At 46.7% G+C, this 24,213-nt stretch overlaps 1 protein-coding gene across 1 annotated transcript; it reads right to left on the bottom strand.

The window, feature by feature from the left end:
• Positions 1–21,240, bottom strand: CNN3 (calponin 3). Its single transcript, XM_075287122.1, has 7 exons — positions 21,078–21,240; positions 6,085–6,206; positions 5,717–5,783; positions 5,484–5,621; positions 4,239–4,355; positions 3,350–3,496; positions 1–3,212 (listed from the first exon to the last, which is right to left on the bottom strand). Exons 1-7 carry the CDS (start codon positions 21,132–21,134, stop codon positions 2,865–2,867), a joined length of 996 nt encoding a protein of 331 aa, XP_075143223.1. The 5' UTR covers positions 21,135–21,240; the 3' UTR covers positions 1–2,864.
• Between the last annotated feature and the right edge of the window lie 2,973 nt (positions 21,241–24,213).

Here is a 24,213-nt window from a genome sequence, read left to right as displayed (position 1 = left end):
TCAAAATTTATTTATAAAAAATACATTGGGATCAGTTTATGCTGAGAAATGTGACAATAAATACACATAAAAGAACCAAAGCACATCTACATGGGTACAATATGGCACAGACAAAATGTAAATGCACTGTCATTATAAATCCTTTATGCGGAGAAGTGAAGACATCTGCACGGTCCTAGAGATTCTTGGAGACGCTCCCTTTTAAAGACAAGTTAAGCATTGCAGAGCGGAATAAAAAAAACAAAAACAAAAAAGCGCAGGATTTTCTTGCCAGCGCTGGCACAGCAGCATCAAGGAGAAATTCTGTTCTACACGTTCTGCATGACTGAGAATGTGGCCCCTCACCTGTCATAACTTTCCATCGTGCCCGCCGCCCCGCCAGGCCGGAACATGAATTTCCACTGACGTTCTGGAATGTTGTGTGTAAGGGCGAGATGCCAGTCACAAAATACTGCCGAAATACTCAAACACCTTGCTGGATGAAGGTAGCCATTCTATGGATTGCACCAGTTTACAATGTGGCTGATACCAGATCCAACTTGCAACACCACTCCCAGGATTTGGTTGCTGGCCATGCTGGGAGTTACGTTTTGCAACACTGCCATAAAGCATGAGGTCTACAGGCCACTAGGAATTGTAGCGTCCCATATGTACTACCATAATAACCTGCATACCGCAGGAATTACTAGGTTTACTCTGTTAGCTACCACTGAAACCTGCAAAATAACTAGACTGAATGTCTCACAACACTATGAAGTGAAGACGTCCAGCTGAGTAATGGATTAAGACACATCATTGAACTCTGCCCCCTGCTGGCACTTCTGTTGGACAAGGAATGTAATATACAATGTCCCCCCCCCTGCACTAACATCCTGTCCATCGATCCGTGGACCTCTGACGTGCTGAAATACTGAAAAGAAATATTCCGATATGAACAAGGACGCGGTTCTTCCGGTAAATCCGGAATGAGATCACTAGACTGAACCTTGGCAAGATCCTTAGAACCGATCAAGGATTTCCAAAGCGCCCAAAGCTTGAATTTTCCCAGTGCAATTTCAGAAATCGAAGCAGAACCTCTGACTGTCTGCTACAGGGAATGCGTCGTGTCTATGGAAGGTGGTGGAATAGGTGAGATACAAAATATACATATATACAAGCTGAACCTGCACAGGGCCGCCAGCCAGGGTTATGTGTGGCACCGTTCCTATCACATGTCTAGGACTAGGCTGCTTAAAGTTATGGCTTTAAGAGCAGATCTTCACCACAGACACTGAAGGGCGACGTCCCTTTAACAACAGATCCATTCTAAATCACAGAACCTGCTACAGGCGGCCATCGACTACGTCACCTGCTCACACTAATATAGCAGATAGGAATGCATTCTAGATTTCTGAGTCCTATACGATCTAGATTTACATGCACAACCCTACAGGTCACCTGCCATAGGATTTAGCCCCAGCACTTGGTAGGAAAGCAATATGTATAGCAACGCCCTTGTTGGCATTGTCTGCATCTGAGCAAATTTGGTGGCAAGTGCAACAAGGGTGGACCCGTTGCAGGAAAGTGCTCCAGGTTTTGGTTGCTAGCCCTACCTTACACCTTCCCTAGTGCTCGACAACAAGCCAGCCATTGCAACATGACAGCGATCCCTACTGCAATATGGCATCTCAGCTGCTCATTTCCAGAGCCTGCACGGTGAGGCCATTGCTCAGAGCAGGGAATGTACCACGTATGCCAGGATGAAAACAGATGGCGCACGCATGAGATGTTGGAAAGGCAAGAACAGGCAGGATTAGGCCTTGTTCATCTGCATTGGTATTCCATTCTGCATGGGGACCACCCCGAACGGAATACTGAATGTCATTGCAAGCGCTGTGCAGTAGAAGCACACGGATCCCCATAGACTATAATGGGGTCCGTGTGCTTGCCGCCCGATCTCTACAGCGAACATGCAGAGAGGAAAGTACTTTACAATCTACTTTCCTATCCGCATGACTCGTGTGCAGCAAGCACACAAACCCCATTATAGTCTATGGGGTCCGTGTGCTTTCACTACACACCGCTTGTAAATGCATTCAGTAATCCGTTCGGGAGGTCCCCATGCACACCCCCCGAACGGATTACCAAACACAGGGGTTAGGAAGTGGAGACCTGGAGCACTTGCCAAGAATGGGACTGGCTTTGTGGCACTTGCCTCCTAATTTGTACCAATGATCAGTGATTTAGGGCAGAATCATCAGACACACTCCCTTTAAGAAAACCAGTCAGCACACTTGTGCCGTGGGCCGTTAGTTACAAGAGGAAACTATGCTGAAGCTGAAGACGTTTAATGAATCCACCTGAGATAACGGAGGCGCGCGCCTCATGCCTCGACCGCGGCACTTCTTTTCTGTAAGGCTTTATTCACATGACGTAGCCTACAAACCGGCTACCATCTACATCGACAGGATGGCTCCACAGTCACACTACAGACAAGAAAACTAAATGATATCTCAGACATGAAGAGGGGGTAAGAGGAAAGCGGAAGCATCAGAGAAGTGTAAGATCCGAGCATGCAACTGGATATGGAAAATGCATCGTCCCAATATAGCAAAACTGTACAAAATCTCCCTTCATTATTCACAGTATTCCTTATTACTTCATACACAAGTCTTGGTATCGCTGCAGAACAACCTCAGTCTCAGCACTAGAAGGCAACTAGAGATACAAAAGGCAGAACGGAAACAAAAAAAAAGGAATGTACATAAGGCAAATCTTTCCATATTAAAGCATAGTAGTGTCGGAAGGAAGACAGATAAAATTACACAAGGCTAGCTTGGTCTTCATTGAATAAAATAAGGAACTAATACTGAGTTGTCTAATCTCTAATAATCTATGCCCTGGTCGCTGTACTGGCCATGGTAATCTCTAGGGTAGTCGTCTGGGTACTCCCCTGGGTATTCGTCGGGGTACTCTGCCTGGTAGTCGCTGTCGCTGATTTCTGAGCCGTTCGTTCCGGTGCCTTGGCTGCCGTTGTGTATGATGGGTTCTGTGGGCGCGGCGCAGTATTTGGGGTCATACACTTGCCGCCCCAGGCCATAGACGCTCATTCCTTTCTGAGATGCCACTTTATTGGTGCCCATTTGTAATGAAATTGTGGAGTTGTCCAAAGGTTGCAGAATTCCTTTTTGGTCGTAGATATCTCTTCTTGTTCCTGGTGCGAGCATGCCCGCCTGGCAGATAAACAAGAGAAGCAGTTAATGGCATGCAGAAGGGCGCCGCCGTTATTGTACACGTCTACTCTATAGACCTTGGAATGACTATTGCGTGTATCCCGAATAGACGACCCCTGATTTATTAAGCCATTTACCTGACTGGCCCCTTTGTTTGTTCCCATCTGCAAGCTTATGGTTGTCTGATCGAATGGTTTGTCCGTCTGCATCTTCGGGTCGTACAGATGTCTCCTGGTACCGTAGGCGGTCATACCTGCTTGACTTGCACATTTGTTGGTTCCCATCTGCCAGAAAATACATCCTGAGGTTATAATCAGCATTTACATACAGTAGTGAGAGGAGATGTCTGGTCCTAAATGGAGGTTTCATATTGATGACCTATCCATTGACTAGGTCATTGGTAGGTCATCTGTGCAGGTCCAATATCCGAACCCCACACAGATCAGCTGTTTCAGCAGCCGCTGGGTGTTATAAGCTGCAGCAACGGACAAGGACCAAGTGTGGACTGTTCCTATACAAATAATAGGAGTAGCGCTGGAGCCTTGTCCTTGTACCCGTGATTCGGGGAACTGTAGCACTGCTCCTATTAGACCAGCTGATCTGCGCAGGGTCCAGGCGTCAGACCCCACAGCTTATATACTGAAGTTATATCATGTGGATAGTGATGGGGTCTGAGGAATTGAGCGGCCCCTCCACTGAATCCTTAATCCCGTTTCCAAATAAGCAAATGGACACAAGACACTATCCACGACGAGCGGTAAGTAGGCCACGTTTCCCACTATATAGATATGCTGTGAGTCTCTGGAAATCTTTGCACAGTATATAATGCAGATTATCTGAGCAGTCTCTTGTATGTTGGTGGTCTCTCCAGCAGCCGTGATTGAGGTTAAGTGACATGACACGAGACACTCTCAGCTGTCACTATGAAGAGGCTTCTATCATACAAAGTGTCTCGTGTGATAGTGAAGAGCGCGGTGACGTGTCAGACACAATGGCCGCACGTTCTACGTATCACAGCCGTATTACCTGTAAGCCAATGACGCTCTGCCCGGCCTTCAGCTTGTCCTCATCAAACTGTCTCCTCTGCTTCTCGGCGTACTTGACCCCGATGTCCACTGTGGTGTGGAAGCCTTTGGTTTTGGCCTACAGAAATAATACGCTCATTTATTTGGGTGAAGCCTTGATCTGTGTGTAAACAATCTAATGTTGGGCCATTTAGGACAATCATCCTATAACTCCTGGATAGGGGATAAGCATCAGATCGCTGGGGGTCGCAGAGCCGAATCGTACAGGCCTTCTACTGAAAGGAGAGACAGATATGCGAAGTCCCTGGTCAGACCATCGCTGATCTGCAAGTTATCCCCTGTCCTAGGGGTTGGAGATAATATCCTTCATGGGAAAACACTTTAATCTCTTGGCACCGATGAACATGGACATTGTAGGACGCCTGGAGTTCAAGTGGACAGTTTCATATAGAACGTAGAAGGAAATGCTTGAACAACAAGATCTTCATCTTTAGATAACGTGACATTACACATAGGACGCTGCAGGGTAACACTAAAGTAAAGCGCTGTCCGGACTGAGAAGGATGTGCAGCGTCTTCAGCGACGACATACAAGGAAGTGACGACCTCCTCAGCCTGCCAGCAACACATAGATCTATGCAAGTCCTGTGTTCACACTGGGAGCCGATCCAAGGAAGAACTGCATCCATAAACACATTCCTATCGGTTATATAACAGCGACAAGCTCAGAAGTCACTAGAAGCCTGCATGGATATCTGAGCTTCACATACATGTACACGCAGACTTTCTATATACACGTGTATGTGGAAGTGGAATCAGACTGTAATACCTATATGAGCCTTCCTTACTCTTTAAGGAGAGGTTCTGCAGCAGCTGAGGCAAGGTAGCACATAATGTGCACAAAACCTGTCACACAAATGGATCAGGAAGTTTATGGGACTCGCTGACTTAAGTTCAGCATGAACAGCCTGAATGTAGATCTAATAAGTACCTGAGCCCAGACACTGCAGAACCTGGAAATACTCGGCTATGACATTGCAGAACCTCACAAAACTTGGCTTTGATGCTGCAGAACCTGGAAATACTCGGCCATGACACCCCAGAACCTGATAATATCTCATAGGTAGGATTGCATTATAAAAACATGACCTACTCCTGAGGATCTTACAGTTATTCATAAGGGATACTGTCGGGTATACATTATCCTTTGTACCATAATAAAGTTCTCCAGACATGATGCCGCTTACCAGTCCGGCCAGGGCTACCAGGGAGATCTGTACTTGGGTCATGTTTCCATTCTCAAACAGATCATTGGCCTCGAAAATGTCGTGTGGCTTCATCCCGTAATCCTGCATGGCTTTGATGAAGTTCCCAATGTTCTCCAGCTGTAGAGAGCCAGATACATGCAACATTACATCACATACACCTATAGATCATGCATGTATAGCAATATGGGGGATACAGAAGACTCCAGGCCTACCTTGTGCCAGTTTATCTTGGCTTCATTCACTTTCCTTACTGATCCAGGGTGCAGCTTGTTGATGAGACTAGAAGAGGGAGAAATAGTTATCATGGAGGCCGCGCCGCTCATTCACTTATATTACACAGTTATCATGGAGGCCGCGTCGCTCATTCACTTATATTACAGTTATCATGGAGGCCGCGCCGCTCATTCACTTATATTACACAGTTATCATGGAGGCCGCGCCACTCATTCACTTATATTACACAGTTATCATGGAGGCCGCGCCGCTCATTCATTTATATTACACAGTTATCATGGAGGCCGCACCGCTCATTCACTTATATTACACAGTTATCATGGAGGCCGCACTGCACCGTACTTACTGGCAGAGAATGACGCCATCTCTCAGTCCGAGCTGGAAATTTTCCCCGATACTCATGCCGGTGACCTCCTCTATCCATAGACGGAGCTCCTCTTCTACTTGTGGGTCGTACTTCTGGGCAATCTGGAAAAAAAGAAGAGCCCTGCATTTAGACAACAGTCCAAAAACCAGAGTGACCATCCCCCTTTTTGCCAATATCCCTTACTCGTATAGGTCCATAATATTCGATAACACCTTACACATACTGTCAGTACTGTCCCATATAGAGGTCACAATACAAACTGCCTAACAGTATGGAGTATGGGAGGAAACACACAAATGGGGATAGAAAGGATTCAAACCAAGGACTCCAGCGCTGCAAGGCGTCAGTGCTAACCACTGAGTCACCGCGCTGCCCAACAGGATCACCCGTCCTGCCCTTCTTCAGCAGCATGAGGTACCGAACAGTTTATTGGATTTTCATATGTATTTTTCTGAATATCTTCCCTGGAGCCTTGGGAGATCTTGCTGGCTCCATTGTTAGACTGTCCGGCACCTTGGTGCCATGTTCTTGTGTCCACATTCCCCACATGTCATAGGTGAGGCCCGGCATGTCCTACAGATCCCGTCAACCACTGACAGACATAACATTAGGCCCGTATTCAGTGCTACATACTAGGCAGAAAGAATCGTCAGTGTCACTACACATACCAGGTCTACTGGCTATGAAATCTATTGTTCTCTGTTATCAGCCACCTTAGGTCTGGGGAGAGGCCTTGCCACAGTCTGGGAGTCATTAATACATTGCCCTGTGAGCCATACACGCCATTATTGGACCACCGATAATTGTAAAGTGATCAATTCCAATAAGCGAAAATTAGAAGGGGGACACAAGGTTTCTATGGGAAACTATAGGTAACTATAACTATAGGGATCACCGCACTCACCCCATTCACTTACATAGAGCTGCAGTCAGGTAACCATAGTGCCAGTGGCATAACTACCGTGGTAGCGGCTGCCACAGGGCCCGGGACATTAGGGGGCTCAGCGACAGCCGCTACCGCTGCGTTTTTTTTCTTAATAGGCCGTTACCGGCTGGAGTTACTCCAGCCCATAACTGGCTCTATTTACTTACCGATCCTGGCTGGGCCGAGATCGGTAAGTGACACCGCGGGCCCCACAAAGACTATCATTATACTCGCCTGCGTCCCGGGTCATGTGACGTCTGACATCATTGAAGAAGGACGAACAGTGGAGGACTGCAGCGGAGACAGGGGACAGGTAAATAACAGTGGGTTTTTTTATGTTTTTATTTCCCCTGGGTCTCCGATTATTATACTCTGGAGTCTGAAAAGACCTCAGAGTATAATAATTGTTTACGGGTGTCCACAGTGGGACATAATACTGTGTGCAGAAGCGACTATGGGACATAATACTGTGTACTGGGGCCACTAAGGGACATAATACAGTGTGCAGGGGCCACTATGGGGGATAATACTGTGTGCAGGGGCCACTATGGGACATAATACTGTGTGCAGAAGCGACTATGGGACATAATACTGTGTACTGGGGCCACTAAGGGACATAATACTGTGTGCAGGGGCCACTATGGGGCATCATACTGTGTGCAGGAGCCACTATGGGGGATAATACTGTGTGCAGGGGCCACCATGGGGCATAATACTGTGTGCAGAAGCGACTATGGGACATAATACTGTGTGCAGGGGCCACTAAGGGACATAATACTGTGTGCAGGGGCCACTATGGGGCATCATACTGTGTGCAGGAGCCACTATGGGGGATAATACTGTGTGCAGGGGCCACTATGGGACATAATACTGTGTGCAGAAGCGACTATGGGACATAATACTGTGTACTGGGGCCACTAAGGGACATAATACTGTGTGCAGGGGCCACTAAGGGACATAATACTGTGTGCAGGGGCCACTATGGGGCATCATACTGTGTGCAGGAGCCACTATGGGGGATAATACTGTGTGCAGGGGCCACCATGGGGCATAATACTGTGTGCAGGGGTCAGTATGGGGACATAATACTGTGTGCGGAGGGGGGGGGGGGGGGTCGGTCGAGGAGGGGGGGCCCCCCATGTCAAAAGTACGCCACGGGGCCCCGCCATTCCTAGTTACGCCACTGCATAGTGCGATAGGGAACAGTGCCGCAGCACCATAAAATACCAGAATATCGGGCGATGTGCCAGCACTTTAGGAGATGGGAATAACCACTCAGCACATTAATAAGCCGATCGATACACGTTCAGAGTACAGAGATCTGACTACAGCAGCATGGTCGTCCATATAGTAATAAATCTACACGATACAATAAGCCGCAGTAATAGTAATGATACAGGACGTTCCATTTGTTGACCAGACGGCTGAGGTTAATGTAAGGTGGAGCTTTCCGGCAGTAATCCACTGCTAGCCGATGCTATAGAGGTTTCCTATGTTCCAGACATATCATATACACGGCCAACGCTCTGCAATATTACTCAGGAAGTATCCTGTAACCGTAATAGCAGCTTCATACACCCGGCCCTGCTCGCCCCTGTACACACAATACAGGACTGAACACCCTTCATATGATCCAAGGGATTCCTGTAAACCGTGCAGATCACTCGGCGATGAAGTCTCCTAATAATGCGCTGCGTCCGATCTATGGTGGTATTTACACAATTTAATCCCCCCCAAGTACTCACACTCACTGGGACTAGCACCGGCTGTGACCGCCATGTTTATGGTGGGGCAAGTAAACATACACTGGCCACTATAAAGATGGGCCCCGTGCCCAGCATTGTACATAACCCCTACAGTCTGGTCACACGAGCCACAAGCCCACATGTAAGAGGTGACTCTCCTACTGAGGTTTCTGTTGCCCATAAAGCACCAACATATGCCAGAGTCCTATATAGATACGGTCATTACTTGCACCAGTCTCCAGCAGAGCTCACAATCTAATTACCTTATCACAGAGGACAATTCCACGTGAAGTCAATTTAAAGGCGCTGTCCACTTTAGAAAACCCATTTTCATATACCTGTTCGGGATGCTCTTCTTATGGACACAGTGGTTACTAAGAGTGCCTGTCCGTCTGGAGGACCTGCCCTGTATTACATTGCACAGAGCTTAATGGACACAATGCAATGACTCATTTCTCCTGGGGTGGCGCTGTAGGAAAACTAAACACCTACCACCAGGCTAGAAGAAGTCATTACAGCTGATCATTGGGGACACTGATAGGACTCCTCTATAGTGGGCCCAGTGTCTTTGCAGATGCTCAATGGAGTCTGAAATGTGCGCCTTGACTTCACTGCGCATGCGCCCTGAACCCAAGATGTCTTGCTTTGGCTTTAATGAAGACCTGCACAGACGCTGAAGTAGAGTCGGACCGTGTTACAACAGGGCATTTGTACCACTAGATCACCAATTCATAAAGGACCCCAGAGTACCTAAAGCACAGACTCCATGCACGTTCCTAAACTACACCCACGGCATGGGCCAAAGTAGCCAAGAGTGCCACTAAGTCGGCCCCCACTGAACTTCCTGAATGCCCGCAGACTCCTTATCTAGATTCGCACTCCCCCACTGTATACCGTGAGCCCCAAGTGCCCCGGCTATGCCCCAGACCGTCAGATCCTAATGCGTGACAACAGGAATAGCTGGGCCACATTACTATGACCCCCTAATAGGTGACGGAGAACCCCAAACTCCGGGGACAGAACGTCACCATCACGGCATGTAAAGAAACCTACATACGGTACATTGAGGCCATGTTCACACAAAGGGATTTTCACGTGGATTTTTAGACATCTATTTCAAAGATATGTCACCTGTAAATGTCATACGGAGAACGCCCATGAGCATTGTGGGTAAGGATTTGTCAGTAACAGAATACCAGGCATCCTATAATAGACTAGTAAAGTGTTAACCATTTATCAGCTGGAGAAGTTCCCATCCATTTCAAGGACATGCAAAGTCATCGTCTCATTGAGAGATTGAAAAAAAAAACCGCACATTTCCTTCTAACTTTTTGCATGAAGCAACCGAAACGAAAAGTTTCACATGAGCTAAGTGAAGAAAAATCTGCTTCAAATTTCACCGCCATCAGCTGGCCACACGCCAAATGTTATAAAGTTTTCCGGCATGGTTGTATGGCTGGGAACTTCAGAAGCTCTCCATAAAAGGATGTGTCCCCCTATGTAAGCACCCTCCACGTACGGAGCCCCTCTGCCCCCATCCCGCACAGGTCACAAGAATTAAACATTTCAGCTACGTCAATATTCCGTCAGCTTTGCCAGGAACTGTCTGAACCGTTACCAAAAATCACAAGTCCTCTGTACACGGCCTGTCAAGAAGATTTGGGTTCAAGTTAGAAAGTTAAAAACGAAGAACTGGATGGATTTCACTTCTGAGGCCCGGTTCACATCTGCATTTGGGATTCCGCTTGGGGACCCCCCCCCCCGAATGGAAACCTATATGCATTAGAAAACAGTTAGCTAAAAAAAAAACAAACAAAAAAAAAAACAACACACAAACCCCATAGACTATCGTCCGTCTAGTTTCTGCACAAAGTGCAAGCAGCACCTTTCTCTCCGCATGTTTCGTGGGGAAACCACACAGACCCCATTATAGTCTATAGGGTCCATGTGGTTTCTTAGCTAACCGCTTTTTAATGCGTATAGGTTTCTGTTCGGGTGGGGGGGGGGGACAGAATCCCAAACGCAGATGTGAACCAGGCCTTAGGCTTGACTTATACCTCATAGGTTACATAGGCAAATGCTATCAGGTGCTGCTTCTTAAAGGGGAACTCCAATGAGCTGTCACATGTTTCCGTGCGGTCCGATGTCACTGCTGCTTCTAGCATTCAAGAAGGACCCGTGATCGGGAATTTCCATATTAACAATTCTAGAATACACAGAAGATGAGGCCTTGCCAGATATGTAATAGCACATCATGTCCAATAGGAGGCAGAGTTCTTCCCAGTTTATAGCATCTGCAACCCAAAGTCGAGTAAAGGAAATGTATAAAATGCTGATACTATGGATATCGCAACCTGTGGGGTTTTCCAAGGCATTGGCTTATATTTTGCATGTCCTACATTCCCTTGTGTCACGACATCTGCTCAGGTTTTGCAAACTTTATACGTTACAGAATTGTAACACTGCGGAATTTTTTTTATCCAAAACAAAATTGGCACTCGATTTCCACGCAGAGACTAACAATGGTGCAGAAAAGGTTAACTTCATATACACAAGTCAGATTTTTTTACCCTGAGATACGATTTACATTAAGGCTAAGTTCACATGGGGCGGTAGGGCGGATTTTGTCAACGAGAGTGACGCGGGGAGCAGAGTCACTCTCGGGTCAAAACCCACCTGCTACGACGGTCGCGACTTCCAACAGTCGCAGCTTCCCCCTCCGGAGTAGGCTCAAATGAATGGGCCGACTCCGGAGGTTGCAGCCGCCTGAAGAAAGGGCAGCCCACTTTTTTCCGTGAGCGGCATGCAAAAAGTAGCCTCTTGGTCTCCATAGACCACCATTGTGAGGGGACAGATTATGACGTGGATTACGGACCAATCGTGTGAACGAGCCCTAAGACTACATGATGTGACAAAGATCAGCAAGTCGCATTGTATCTAAAGATTGTCAAGATGGTCGCCCTGTGACCGCCACCACAACACTAAAGTCTCAAACCTGCCAGATTTGTAGTCACATGTTGTATGCAATTTTTGGTTGATGCAAGTGATATGCACCTTGAAGATAGTCAAGCAATGGCAAGTCGCAGACAAATGTCGTATAATTTTTTTTTTTGCTACACAAGTTTCCATCAACAGGAACAAAACTGTCTGGAAACTTTTAAGATACAACAAGGAAAATAGACTCAACATTAGATAAGGAGGAATCCACCTAATAGTACGGCCAGGAGGCGGCCATCCATAAGGATTGGTATTCTTCCACCAATGTATAAAACATAAGAGCTAGCGTCTGAACACCACAGGAATGTACGACAACTTGTGGCTGGGTGTGAGCGGTCATGAAGACCAAGAAACAGAATAGACAATGGTATGTCTAGGCCTTTAAGATGCCACAAGGTCAAAAAACAAAAAAATTACAATAAGACATCCTGTGATAGACCCAAAGCCTCCGACAATACAACATAAAACTAATACGAAACGCCACCAGACCTTGAATCAGACACCAAAAAATCCATAACAATATGAAATTCTAAGAAAGAAATATAAAACTAGTGTTAAAAGTCCCCCCTCCCCAAATATCAAAATCCCATATTTTCACTGACTGGGGCTACAAGGCACCCAGGTCCATGAGATAGGTGAGGGGCCCAGAAGTGGTGCCCACATAGATAGGACATTTACGGTATATCCTGAGATGGACGATAAAAGTCCCAGATGGTAACATGCCTTTAATATAGCATTCAAGTGTTACACCAAGCCATGCCTCCGCTGTACAAAGACGTATCCAATCGATTCCATCCAGCCAGGAGATCTAAGACGGCATACCGCGCCAGCAACAAATGTCTTCCCGAGCTTCAGGGAATCTGGAATTTATGGTTCCCCACCCAAACAAATGATAATATCAAATATCTCCTCCTGCATTCCCTCCATATGTTCAGCTTATTTTAGCTTCTCAAATACACATTCCATACTGGAAAGAGCGACCGCAAACAAATCCGCCATTACTCATATCTAATAACTTCCTCGGCCTCCAGCGTCATCTGCATAGCTCACAGAAAATTTTTATTCCCCCCTTAAAAATTTCTAGTCTCTTTTAAGAAAGTATCCCCGTGATCAGGGTTGGGTTGTTTTCAGAGTCCTAAAAAATTTAGTAGAGGTCAACGGTGAGCACCTGGTAAAGGACGGTCGGTGGTCAAAATTTTTGGCAGGAAATTGACTTCAACAAACAGGATTAATGCTTTCAAGATGGAGACTGTAGCAAGAAAGAGGACAAAAAGCGGTGTGTCTCGGGGTGGGAAAGAAATCCAGGCACCTCGTCGTAGGAGAACAATATGACTTCTCGTCACGAGGAGAACAATACTAAATGAAAGCATCTGCCCCGTTTCAGCTGAGCTTGCAATCTGCCGAGACGTGAAATACATCACAGGCTGAAACCTGAGCCGCACTTCAAGTCGAGGGAAGGAGCCGCTTCACGTACAATCGTCTTAATTCAGTTCACAGCCAATTATACCCCAATAAATCTCCTTAATACAAAAGATAAGTCAGAAACGTTTAGGTCAATATCCCGAAATCTTTCTGACTAACAGGCGCAGCCATGAGAAAGGGGCCGGGCCTGGGATTATGCCTGACACAATAACACAACATGGAGCAGCTGTGGAGAAGGTTCTGGTAGAGCGAGGATACAGGGCCTCGAAGCCTCTCCGTCCCCGGGGGCCTCTCTGTCCTGACCACCGCCGCTTCATTTATTAGTCTCAGTGAAGCTCCATATATTTTTGGCCTTCAACGAAGAGCCATTCACGGCTTATACGTCAAGTGTTGTGGCCTCCAGCAAGGCCCAGATGTTACGTGGCACGAAACTATGCCCCCCCTTACTTTATAGCCTGTGCACTATGACGGCAATTCCTTGTCGGGATCAGAATATACGGATCAAATATTCCTGACAGAGAACCCATGATCACAGAATAGCTGCTGGCACAGGTGACCTCCTCCTCCGCAGCAGGAAGGGGTAAGTAGTTATCACTATGGAGGCCACTTATCTGCATATATGGTATTAACCCAGGACTATGAACAGCCTCCCCTCTCAGTAGGGATTACGTGGGAGGTTGCGCACCGAGCTGCCGAGGGCAAATGCAAATATATAATCATGGAAACGCTAAGGTTATCTATTTTTGGTAAATTATTAACATGAGAGAGAGCAGGCAAAATAAAAAGGACACCTTACCCAAAGAAGAACCAAAGCTGCGCTGTTATATCACAGGGGGTTGTACTAGATGGCAAAGGCTCACGAGATTGTGGGGCCCCGAGAAAAGCAGATTTTTAAACGTGAAAAGAGGTGGGGGGCCAACTGCAATTCCAGAACACATGCATGCCGAGCCTACATGTGTATGGGGGGGGGGGGAATCATTGATCGATAGCTAGGGAAGCCTTAACACAGCGGGTCTTTTAAGACACTATATCATTTTGGTGAGTGTTTTACTGAATACCAAGTACGGTATATGTTGTATAGGGGCTGTGCTGGTAGTGCAGTCCGGCTCCACTCACTTGAATGGGACTGAGCTGCAAACAGGCCACAGGACTATTGAAGGCGATATCACTGGCCTGTGAAGCAGAAGTGACGCTCAGCCAAGCAGCTGATCTGTGGGGGTCCTGGGTAATGGACCACCATTGATCAAAGGAATGGAAATATACGGACCCATACACACAGCTGTACTTTCTGCAAAGAGAATACTGTTACAGGTCCTATACCTCCCTGCATTTACAATAGGTGTAAAAAACATGGATGACTCCCAGATACCAATGCGTGTAGACATGGGCTGTGCACGGATGCTTCCATGTGCCATCTGTACTGTCCAATCACAACTGGCAACATGCACAGTCGTGTGTATAGGTCACCTTAAATCCAGGGTTTTTTTGGTGCTACTTTATATTATTATTGTTTATTTATATAGCACCATTAATTCCATGGTGCGATCTTTGCATTGCAATACTTTACTGTGTTTTTCCCACAGCATGTGCCTGAGATTTGGCTAACCACCGTCCACCATGTTGCTACTGTACATAGCAGCTGGTTAACCACTGGCGGATACGCGGTGACTAATCCGCTGTGACTACACCCTGTAAGACTCCAGTCTATGGGTGCTCTAAAGGTTATATGGGAAAGGTCGCACCAAACCAGATCCTAATTTAAACAGTTCTTACTAGCCAACCACCCCGGCGGGAAATTTCCCCACCAGTTGTTAACATGACATGGGCCCCTTCCTGAACCCCCCCCCCCCCCCATGTACAGGCAGATTATCAGATCATCGCCTTTTACTACATGTCAGATTTTCCAGTAACGCGGCCAGCTCTCTAATCAAATCAATGAAAGTTCTAGAAAGCTAAAAGCTACGAGGGATGGGCCACAGCTGCGGTGTCGGTACATTAGACCAACCATCCCCCCCTGATTAATGACGAGCAGACACCTTTATTGCAGAGTATCTACTAATGACCCCACTGGAAACAAAGCAGAGACTGATGTGATCCTCCTGAGGGCCCCCATTAAATATTAACCAGGGGCAGGTAAGACAGCCGGCAGTATCTACAGCAGACCCGGTCACATCCTCGGCCATCTTAGCAACATCTCAGAGTAATTAGATTTCGGGAGCAATCTTTATGAATTGTTTAGAAAGCAAATATTAAAGATGGTAAGGGAGATCGGAACCAGAAAGACCAGTTCACACCGCGCAGAAATGCTCTCTGCAATGTCACCTACAAGAATGCAACAGGAGGCTTGTGGGAACATTTATAGCGGGGGCACCTGCCGTGTCCTAATAGAGGAACGCACCTGTACTAGGAAGAGATTAGGGACAAAGCAAGGATCGCAAACGGCTCAGATCACCTGCTGCAAAACTACAACTGCTAGCATGCAGCAACCCCTCACCACTGACAGCTGCTACCACTGCATTATTATTTTGTAATAGGCCGTTACCGGCTGAAGTTACTCACGACTTACTTAACGAACCTGGCAGGGGTCGGGATCGGTAAGTGATGCCACGGGCCCCACAAGCGAGTATAATGATTGGAGGCCCAGGAGAGGTAAGGGAACATAAAGAACTTTGTTACTTACTTGCTCCATGCAGGCTTCGGGCCTACTTGCGTGACGTCCCCGATATCACATGACCGGGGCCTGCGTTCATATGCCCCCCAATCACATGATGTTCTGGAAGTCATTGAAGATGGCCGACAGCGGCGGAGAGCGCAGCAGAGCCGGGAATAGGCAAGTAACAGTGTTTTTTTCATGTTTGGGTCTCCAATTATTATAAAGCGCCACAGAACCCACAGCACTGACCAGAACCATTCATCTGAGCGTAGAAGTCAGAGAACAGAATGTGAGGAGGAATTTGAGGCAGAAGTCCACCTCAAATTCCTCTTCAATTCCCACAGTGTGAACGCAGTGAATGACATTGCAGCTGCTTTGTTTTAGAGAGACCAACATAGAGGAAGAACAGCCCCCTATAACGCGATCTGCGCACGGCGAGCGCGGTCTGGACAGCTGGTTGCCACCGGTGAAGCTGAACTTGCCTCCTGGAATTTTTCCAGCTCACATTAGGCAGCTGAGATTTTATGTTTTCCATTGCTGAACCGGTTTGTTTGGCTCCGACTATGGACGTACGTCTCACTTCAGATGGAAAGTTCATTGTCTTCTGAACACCCTGGGAATACAGGTTCCTAAGCAAATATACAGCGCTTACACCTGAACTGGAGAAAATAAGTGAGAAAACCGTCCCCTAGATACAGGATACGAAATAAATGTATGGCCAAGTCCACACTATAGTTACATGGTCTCCAGTGAACGGTCTCCTTTAATGGATTAGATTTCTTGCAGATTTTTGGAGGATGCTGCACTGAAAAAGCACAAAAATTTACATCATAAGATCTAGATGGGATCCAAGGATCCGAACATAAAAATCAGGGACTTTGTAACCCTGCAGCATTCCCATTGTTTTGCAGAATTGTGAAATTTGCTATCATGGGTGCAGTGTAAAGCCAAATCGCCCAAATCCAGAAGGAGGAAGGGGATGTGCCTTGTGGACGGCGCAACCTGCGATGTCTTCACAGATGCCTGGACTGAAAAAAAGTGACAGGCTCCCAAGGAAGAAAAGATGCAAAACAACTCCGGGCAACCCATGTGCCTACAAATTCACTTCAGGCTTCCAACTCTCTGCATGGTTTTCTGTTGATGTCTATGGGAGGGGTCCGGGGAAGGAAATCATAATCACACTTATACCCGATCAGGAGATCACAACCCATTACTATCCCTGGGGCACATGACCTCTGGTCCCCGGGGACGTCATCAGTGTCTAGAGGATAGAGCGATCTGCTCAGTCCACTTAAAAACGATAACGTGAACCCGGGTCAATGACCGTGACATCATGAAGAATTTCTCTATTGTATTTAACTCACGGTTATGTAGCCAATGGTATCAGTCATGTCAGAGAGATATAAATAAGGAAATAAAATAATAGTAACAAAAATAAATATTAACAAAATAAAAATAAAATATTGCCATTTTTTATTTAAAAAAATATGATTTTGAATATTTATTAAATAATAATAATAATAATAATAAAACTAAAAATAAATAAATAAAAAATAATAATAATAATATACACCACCACGTTTCCCATCTATCCCTATGAAAGTTCTCACTGTCTCCAGTAGTCAGGCTGGTTCCCAAACTATATAATATTGTTCACCACAGAGCGAAAACTAAAATGAGCCCAAGCTGTTCCCCTTGGTGGCAGGGGCTCATGACTAGTAGCAGCAGGAGCGGTCACACAATAGACTACCGCTGAGACATTTGTTTTCAGATGCAACTCACTGCAACTCCCCTCCACCCCCGAAACATGAGCCGACACAAGAAATCCCAGGGAAGGACTCAATGGTGTTCAATAGGACTGCAGAAGAAAGCGCCTGCACCGAATACAGGCAATGGAGGGGAGGTCTCACCCCCACTCCCTCTCTAAAATACAGCAGAGCCTCCTCTGTCAAGCTGTTACCAAGTCTACTCATTTATGTTTAGCAGATTCTGGACATTTTGGATGATGACCAAGGCAGCGGCCAGAATGGTGGTCATACTGGTAAAATCAACTCCATTATAAGAATAGGCCGTTTTTGGAGTATGGGAGGAAATCCACACAAACACGGGGAGAACATACAAACTCCTTGCTGATGTTGTTCCTGGCGGGAATCAAACCCAGGACTCCAGCACTGCAAGGCTGCAGTGCTAACTACTAAGCCACCATGTTGCCCCTGAATAGGCAGTTTGTGCAGGAGTCTAGGAAAGCTGGGTGGCAGCCTCAGAGCAGTGTGATGGTGACCATATTGGTGGTCACCCAGCTTCTCAGGAAATAGGAAGAGCTGGATTGAAAGGTCAACAACCTAAGAGCGTATTCACACTGCTTCTTTTTGGTGAAGTTACTGAAGGCTCTTCTGTCTAAGAACACGTGACATTTCTGTTATTCACGCTGACTCTTTTTTTAATGATGTATTTGCAGCTGGCTTAAAACAATGAAGTGTTCTGCCCTATCATGAGACAATAAAACGTTCCAAATCCCAATGGGACGCCTCAAAAAAACATGATGAATTTAAAAATGCACAAAAAACTGAGCAGCTTTCTGCATCTTAACAAAAGAAACAGTGTGAACCCTCCCTTAGGGAGCCTTCACATGGAGTAAATGCGTGTGTATTTTTGCAAAATACACGTGTAAAAATAAGACTCCCATTGACTTCAATGACATTTTACACGTGTATTTTTACATGTGTATTTTGCAAAAATAAACGTGCGTTTACTCCCGTGTAAGGGCTCCCTTAGGCGTCTTCTGATCACCGAATAGGGGCGCAGGCACACAAGACAACATTTTTTTGCGTTGAATTTGCACTGTATATGTGGATTTTGCTGAGGATTTCACCTCTATACATTGAAACGGTAAACCCGCAGTGACAATCCACTGATTTCGGGTACATGTATGTTGTATTTTCACGACCCTATCCACATGGATTGTACTGGAATCTGTAAGAAAAATCTGCACCAAATGTGCAATGTCTGAACACATCCTTGTGGCGTTACGAGACAAGCATTAGTAGTTGGTCACCAGTCACACTTGTGTTTCATCACCAAGTGCAGGTATATCCAGGTTCAGACCAGCACGTACACCTATCTGAAAAATGTGATATGGTGAATACGAGGAAGGGAAGAGATTAGGGAGTTCACAGTACAACGTACCCAAACTAACTGAACAGGCTTCACGACACGGTGTAAATAAAGCTTATTGAAAATGACAGTTTGTCAAAAATAATCAGTGAGGGCTCATTCCACACGACGATATTCAGTCGTCACAGCAGATTATCCCATAGACTCCCAAAACGTAAAGGAAGTTTATGATGAACGTGGATACTATGGAGAAAAGTAACACAAACTCGTGCAAAAGTGCAGTATCTGCCCACGACAGCCGAAAAATGACAGGCGCAATGTGACTGGCTGCCATGGGTAACTACACCAACAGGCAGGGGCGCTACATGCAAGAGAACATAACCTGGGCACAATGCAGGGCACAGAAAGTTCCTCCATCCATGGTTGTATCCATTGACAATTGACCACAAATGTCAAGGTGGTTTGAGAAAAATCTTTAAAAATCTGTAAAAATTTGTAATTTTTATATTGGCAAAAATGTTTAACTTTTGATTCCCTGCAAATCTGAATCTGGTCAAGCTCATGGAAAAACCCTTTAAGGACGCGACCCCATATGGCGATTGAAGATACCTGCACGGTGCACAAGATTGCGGCTGAACCCATCCACCCACTGCAGAATAACTAAATTTAAATAATTGTGGTTTTTTTGCAAATCACAGCATGTCAATGATACCAGTGGAAATACTGACGGTTTCCCTACAGGTATAATAAGCAAAGAAAATCTCAGCAAAAACACCATGAACTTTTTTTTTAATAAGTTTGGTGATGTCACGCCTTAAGCCTAAAGAACGGAGCCCTCGACCCTACGGCGGACACAGGACACGAGATTTTCGGTCCAGTTTCCGCCCATCTGTGGTCGATATCGGACAGATGTGGGGAAAGTGGCCGAGCGTCTTGGAGAGCTGAAGGGGTTATTGAAATGTAAAAACCAGCAGGAGTCTTTGTGCTTCTGCTGCTTGGCTGGAGATGCTGGAAACAGACAATGAGTATTCTGTGTGCGGAGCCCACACCATTGGATGTTTCCCCTGCCCAGAAGCCATGAGGTAATGCCCCTGGAATGTGATGGGGGGAAGGGGCGGTAGAGGAGGGGGATGAGAACCCATTTTTATTCCCCCTCCTTGAATTTTCCCAGACTATGAAGGCAAGACAGAAGACAGCAACACCTTCACCCTCCACAGTTAGAGGAGATGTAAGGGAAGGTGCACGTCCATCAATCCAAGGCTGGAGCTCTACTCTGTGACGTCTCCAAGGGCAAATTTACGCAAAACACTTAAAATCCATTCCGACGGGGCTACACGTAGGCGCTTCCTCCAGGATAGAGAGACAATGTTCTTGCTGACATTACACTTTTGGGATTTTTTGCAATGAATCAGCTCTGGAGACTCCAAAGGTTTACAAAGAGAGGATCAAAGGGCTCCGACAGTACAAGAAAACCACAGCACAATGAATATACAGATATAGAAACTTTGACAACTTTTTGACTTCTAACAAAACCTACATAAAGTGAATCCCATTCTATTTTGAACCCAATAAGATCAAGTAACCCCCTCCCCCCCAGGTATGATCAGCACGACCACCCCTATGTCCCTGTCACATAGATACAATCATATTCCCTTCCATGTCCTCTGCTCTGGATACAAAGTTGCCATATTTTGTAAATTGCAATAAAGTAAATCCAACACTCCGCTTGCTTACAATGTAGCTTTTATGGTTATGTTGCCATATTTCAGCCCCATCCAAAAAAAAGGGGGAGGGGGTAACGAATGGGTTAAATTGTAACTAGGTTCAGCTAGGAAAGTTGGCCAAGATCTGGAGCTATGAGGAAGAAAAAAAGCTACAGAAATTTTTAGAAATGCAACAAAGGTCACCAAATAGTCAATATTATTGCAATATTTATTGTGAAATCTGGCCAGACCCCAGTGCCTGTGTATACTGAGCCCAATGACAATGCTGTTTAGGTATAAGCTGCTATGGGACTACAACTCTCAGCATGCTCTGCACTACTGCACTGGCCAGGGCTGCACTACTGAACATGACCCCCCCTACTTCAGTATAACGGTTCCAGTCTAGCACCCACCTTGTTCTTGACCTCGGCAGACAGCCCGTATGCTGGTCCCCTGTTAAAGTTCGCCATTTCTTTAGCCCTTCTGTATAACACGTAGAGTCCAGGTCACACCAAGCGGCTCCAGCGACGACACTGAACCGGCGCGAACAGAACCTTCTAGTGTCTGAACAAGGGAACGGGAGTGGGCGTGTCCTCAGCACAGAGGGGCGGGGACGGTCGCGGAGAGGGATGATGCGCCTCGGCCAATGGGAACTTAGCGCTGTCTACAATGGGCGGGGGTAAAGTGAAAGCGCTCGCTGATTGGTCGACGCCTTGGACGAGCTTGTTGGATTGTTTGTCGGAATGAGACTTTCCATCGTTAACCCCTCGGCACCCGGTGCAGATTGTGGGTTTCGGCTGTGGCTCCTCTCCGGGGTGTCCTGACTACTGAGCCATGGCTGCTGGTTGTCAATGTCATCCGTGTCAGAATAGCCTAAAATTCAATAAAGACTGAGTCTAATCCAACTTTAGATTTAGGGACTATTCATACGGTGCGTTTCGGGCACGTTTCAGTATAAACCCATCAGACCCCATTATAGTCTATAGGTAACCGCTTTATAAATGGACAGGGACCTGATCCCCGGCGTAAGCGCGGCGTAATGTAGACGTCAATTCGTTCCTCCATCCAATTAATAATGGACCCAGTGATATTGTGTCCGTATGACTGTCAATATGAAGAGATATAATGCTGTATGTCCTGCACATGTATAAGGACGACCGCGCCACAACTGGCCTGCCGTGAATTAAAAGAACGCACGGCATACGGGGACACAGGCACATAAATGCACGGGCCACAAAATAGGACTGTCGGCCTGTATACGGGACAGTTGTGTGTATAGGTCCATAGAAAAGAATCTGTCCGTGAAATACACATAAAGCACACTGACCCCCACCCCGGCGGTCTGCAAGGGTCTAATCCACATCCACAGGAACTTCATAGGTGCGGCACATAGTACATAGGACTGCGGCCGCAATGTGTATGGCCCGCACTGTGTATATAGCCCGGCACCGTGTGTATGGCCCGGCACTGTGTATAGACTGGCACTCTATATATAGCACGGCACCGTGTGTATGGCCCGCACTGTGTATAGACTGGCACTCTATATATAGCCTGGCATCGTGTGTGTGTGTGTGTGTGTGTATACGGCCCGGCACTGTGTATAGACTGGCACTCTACATATAGCCCGGCACCGTGTGTATGGCCCGCACTGTGTATAGACTGGCACTCTATATATAGCCTGGCATCGTGTGTGTGTGTGTGTGTGTATGGCCCGCACTGTGTATAGACTGGCACTCTATATATAGCACGGCACCGTGTGTATGGCCCGCACTGTGTATAGAATGGCACTCTATATATAGCCTGGCATCGTGTGTGTGTGTGTGTGTATGGCCCGCACTGTGTATAGACTGGCACTCTACATATAGCCCGGCACCGTGTGTATGGCCCGCACTGTGTATAGACTGGCACTCTATATATAGCCCGGCACCGTGTGTATGGCCGCACTGTGTATAGACTGGCACTCTATATATAGCCCGGCACCGTGTGTATGGCTCGCACTGTGTATAGACTGGCACTCTATATATAGCCTGGCACCATGTGTATGGCCTGGCGCTGTGTATAGACTAGCACTCTATATATAGCACGGCACCGTGTGTATGGCCCGCACTGTGTATAGACTGGCACTCTATATATATTGCCCGGCACTGTGTATAGACTGGCACTCTATATATAGCCTGGCACCGTGTGTATGGCCCGGCACTGTGTATAGACTGGCACTCTATATATAGCACGGCATCATGTATATAGCATGACAGTGTGTATAATCTGGCATCGTATACAGTCTAGCACTGTGTATACGGCCCGGTACTGTGTATAGACTGGCACTCTATATATAGCCCGGCACCGTGTGCATGGCCCGCACTGTGTATAGACTGGCACTCTATATATAGCCCGGCACCGTGTGTATGGCTCGCACTGTGTATAGACTGGCACTCTATATATAGCCCGGCACCGTGTGCATGGCCCGCACTGTGTATAGACTGGCACTCTATATATAGCCCGGCACCGTGTGTATGGCCCGCACTGTGTATAGACTGGCACTCTATATATAGCCCGGCACCGTGTGTATGGCCCGCACTGTGTATAGATTGGCACTCTATATATAGCCTGGCACCGTGTGTATGGCCTGGCACTGTGTATAGACTAGCACTCTATATATAGCCTGGCACCGTGTGTATGGCCCGGCACTGTGTATAGACTGGCACTCTATATATAGCACGGCATCATGTATATAGCATGACAGTGTGTATAATCTGGCATCGTATACAGTCTAGCACTGTGTATACGGCCCGGTACTGTGTATAGACTGGCACTCTATATATAGCCCGGCACCGTGTGCATGGCCCGCACTGTGTATAGACTGGCACTCTATATATAGCCCGGCACCGTGTGTATGGCTCGCACTGTGTATAGACTGGCACTCTATATATAGCCCGGCACCGTGTGCATGGCCCGCACTGTGTATAGACTGGCACTCTATATATAGCCCGGCACCGTGTGTATGGCCCGCACTGTGTATAGACTGGCACTCTATATATAGCCCGGCACCGTGTGTATGGCCCGCACTGTGTATAGATTGGCACTCTATATATAGCCTGGCACCGTGTGTATGGCCTGGCACTGTGTATAGACTAGCACTCTATATATAGCCTGGCACCGTGTGTATGGCCCGGCACTGTGTATAGACTGGCACTCTATATATAGCACGGCATCATGTATATAGCATGACAGTGTGTATAACCTGGCATCGTATAGTTTGGCACTGTGTATACGGCACAGCACTGTGTATGGCTCTGGCACTGTATACAGCCACTGATATACACCCCAATAAAAATAGCAATTTGTATTGACAGCCGTCCGTCATCCCTTCGTCCAGACAATTTCATGACACTCCAGCTCACACAATATGTCTGGGTGTCACCAAGTTCTCACCAGCATTGGCTATTCATTGTTCTGGTCAGAGGACCGGAGTAATGGGTAGGTGGGCCATTATAAGTGCTTACATATGGAACCCAACGGACCCCACTCACTATAATGGTGTCCATTGTT

Source organism: Leptodactylus fuscus, chromosome 9, assembly GCF_031893055.1.
Source record: "Leptodactylus fuscus isolate aLepFus1 chromosome 9, aLepFus1.hap2, whole genome shotgun sequence".
Lineage (NCBI taxonomy): Eukaryota > Metazoa > Chordata > Amphibia > Anura > Leptodactylidae > Leptodactylus > Leptodactylus fuscus.
This window is presented reverse-complemented; position numbering and strand designations above follow the sequence as displayed.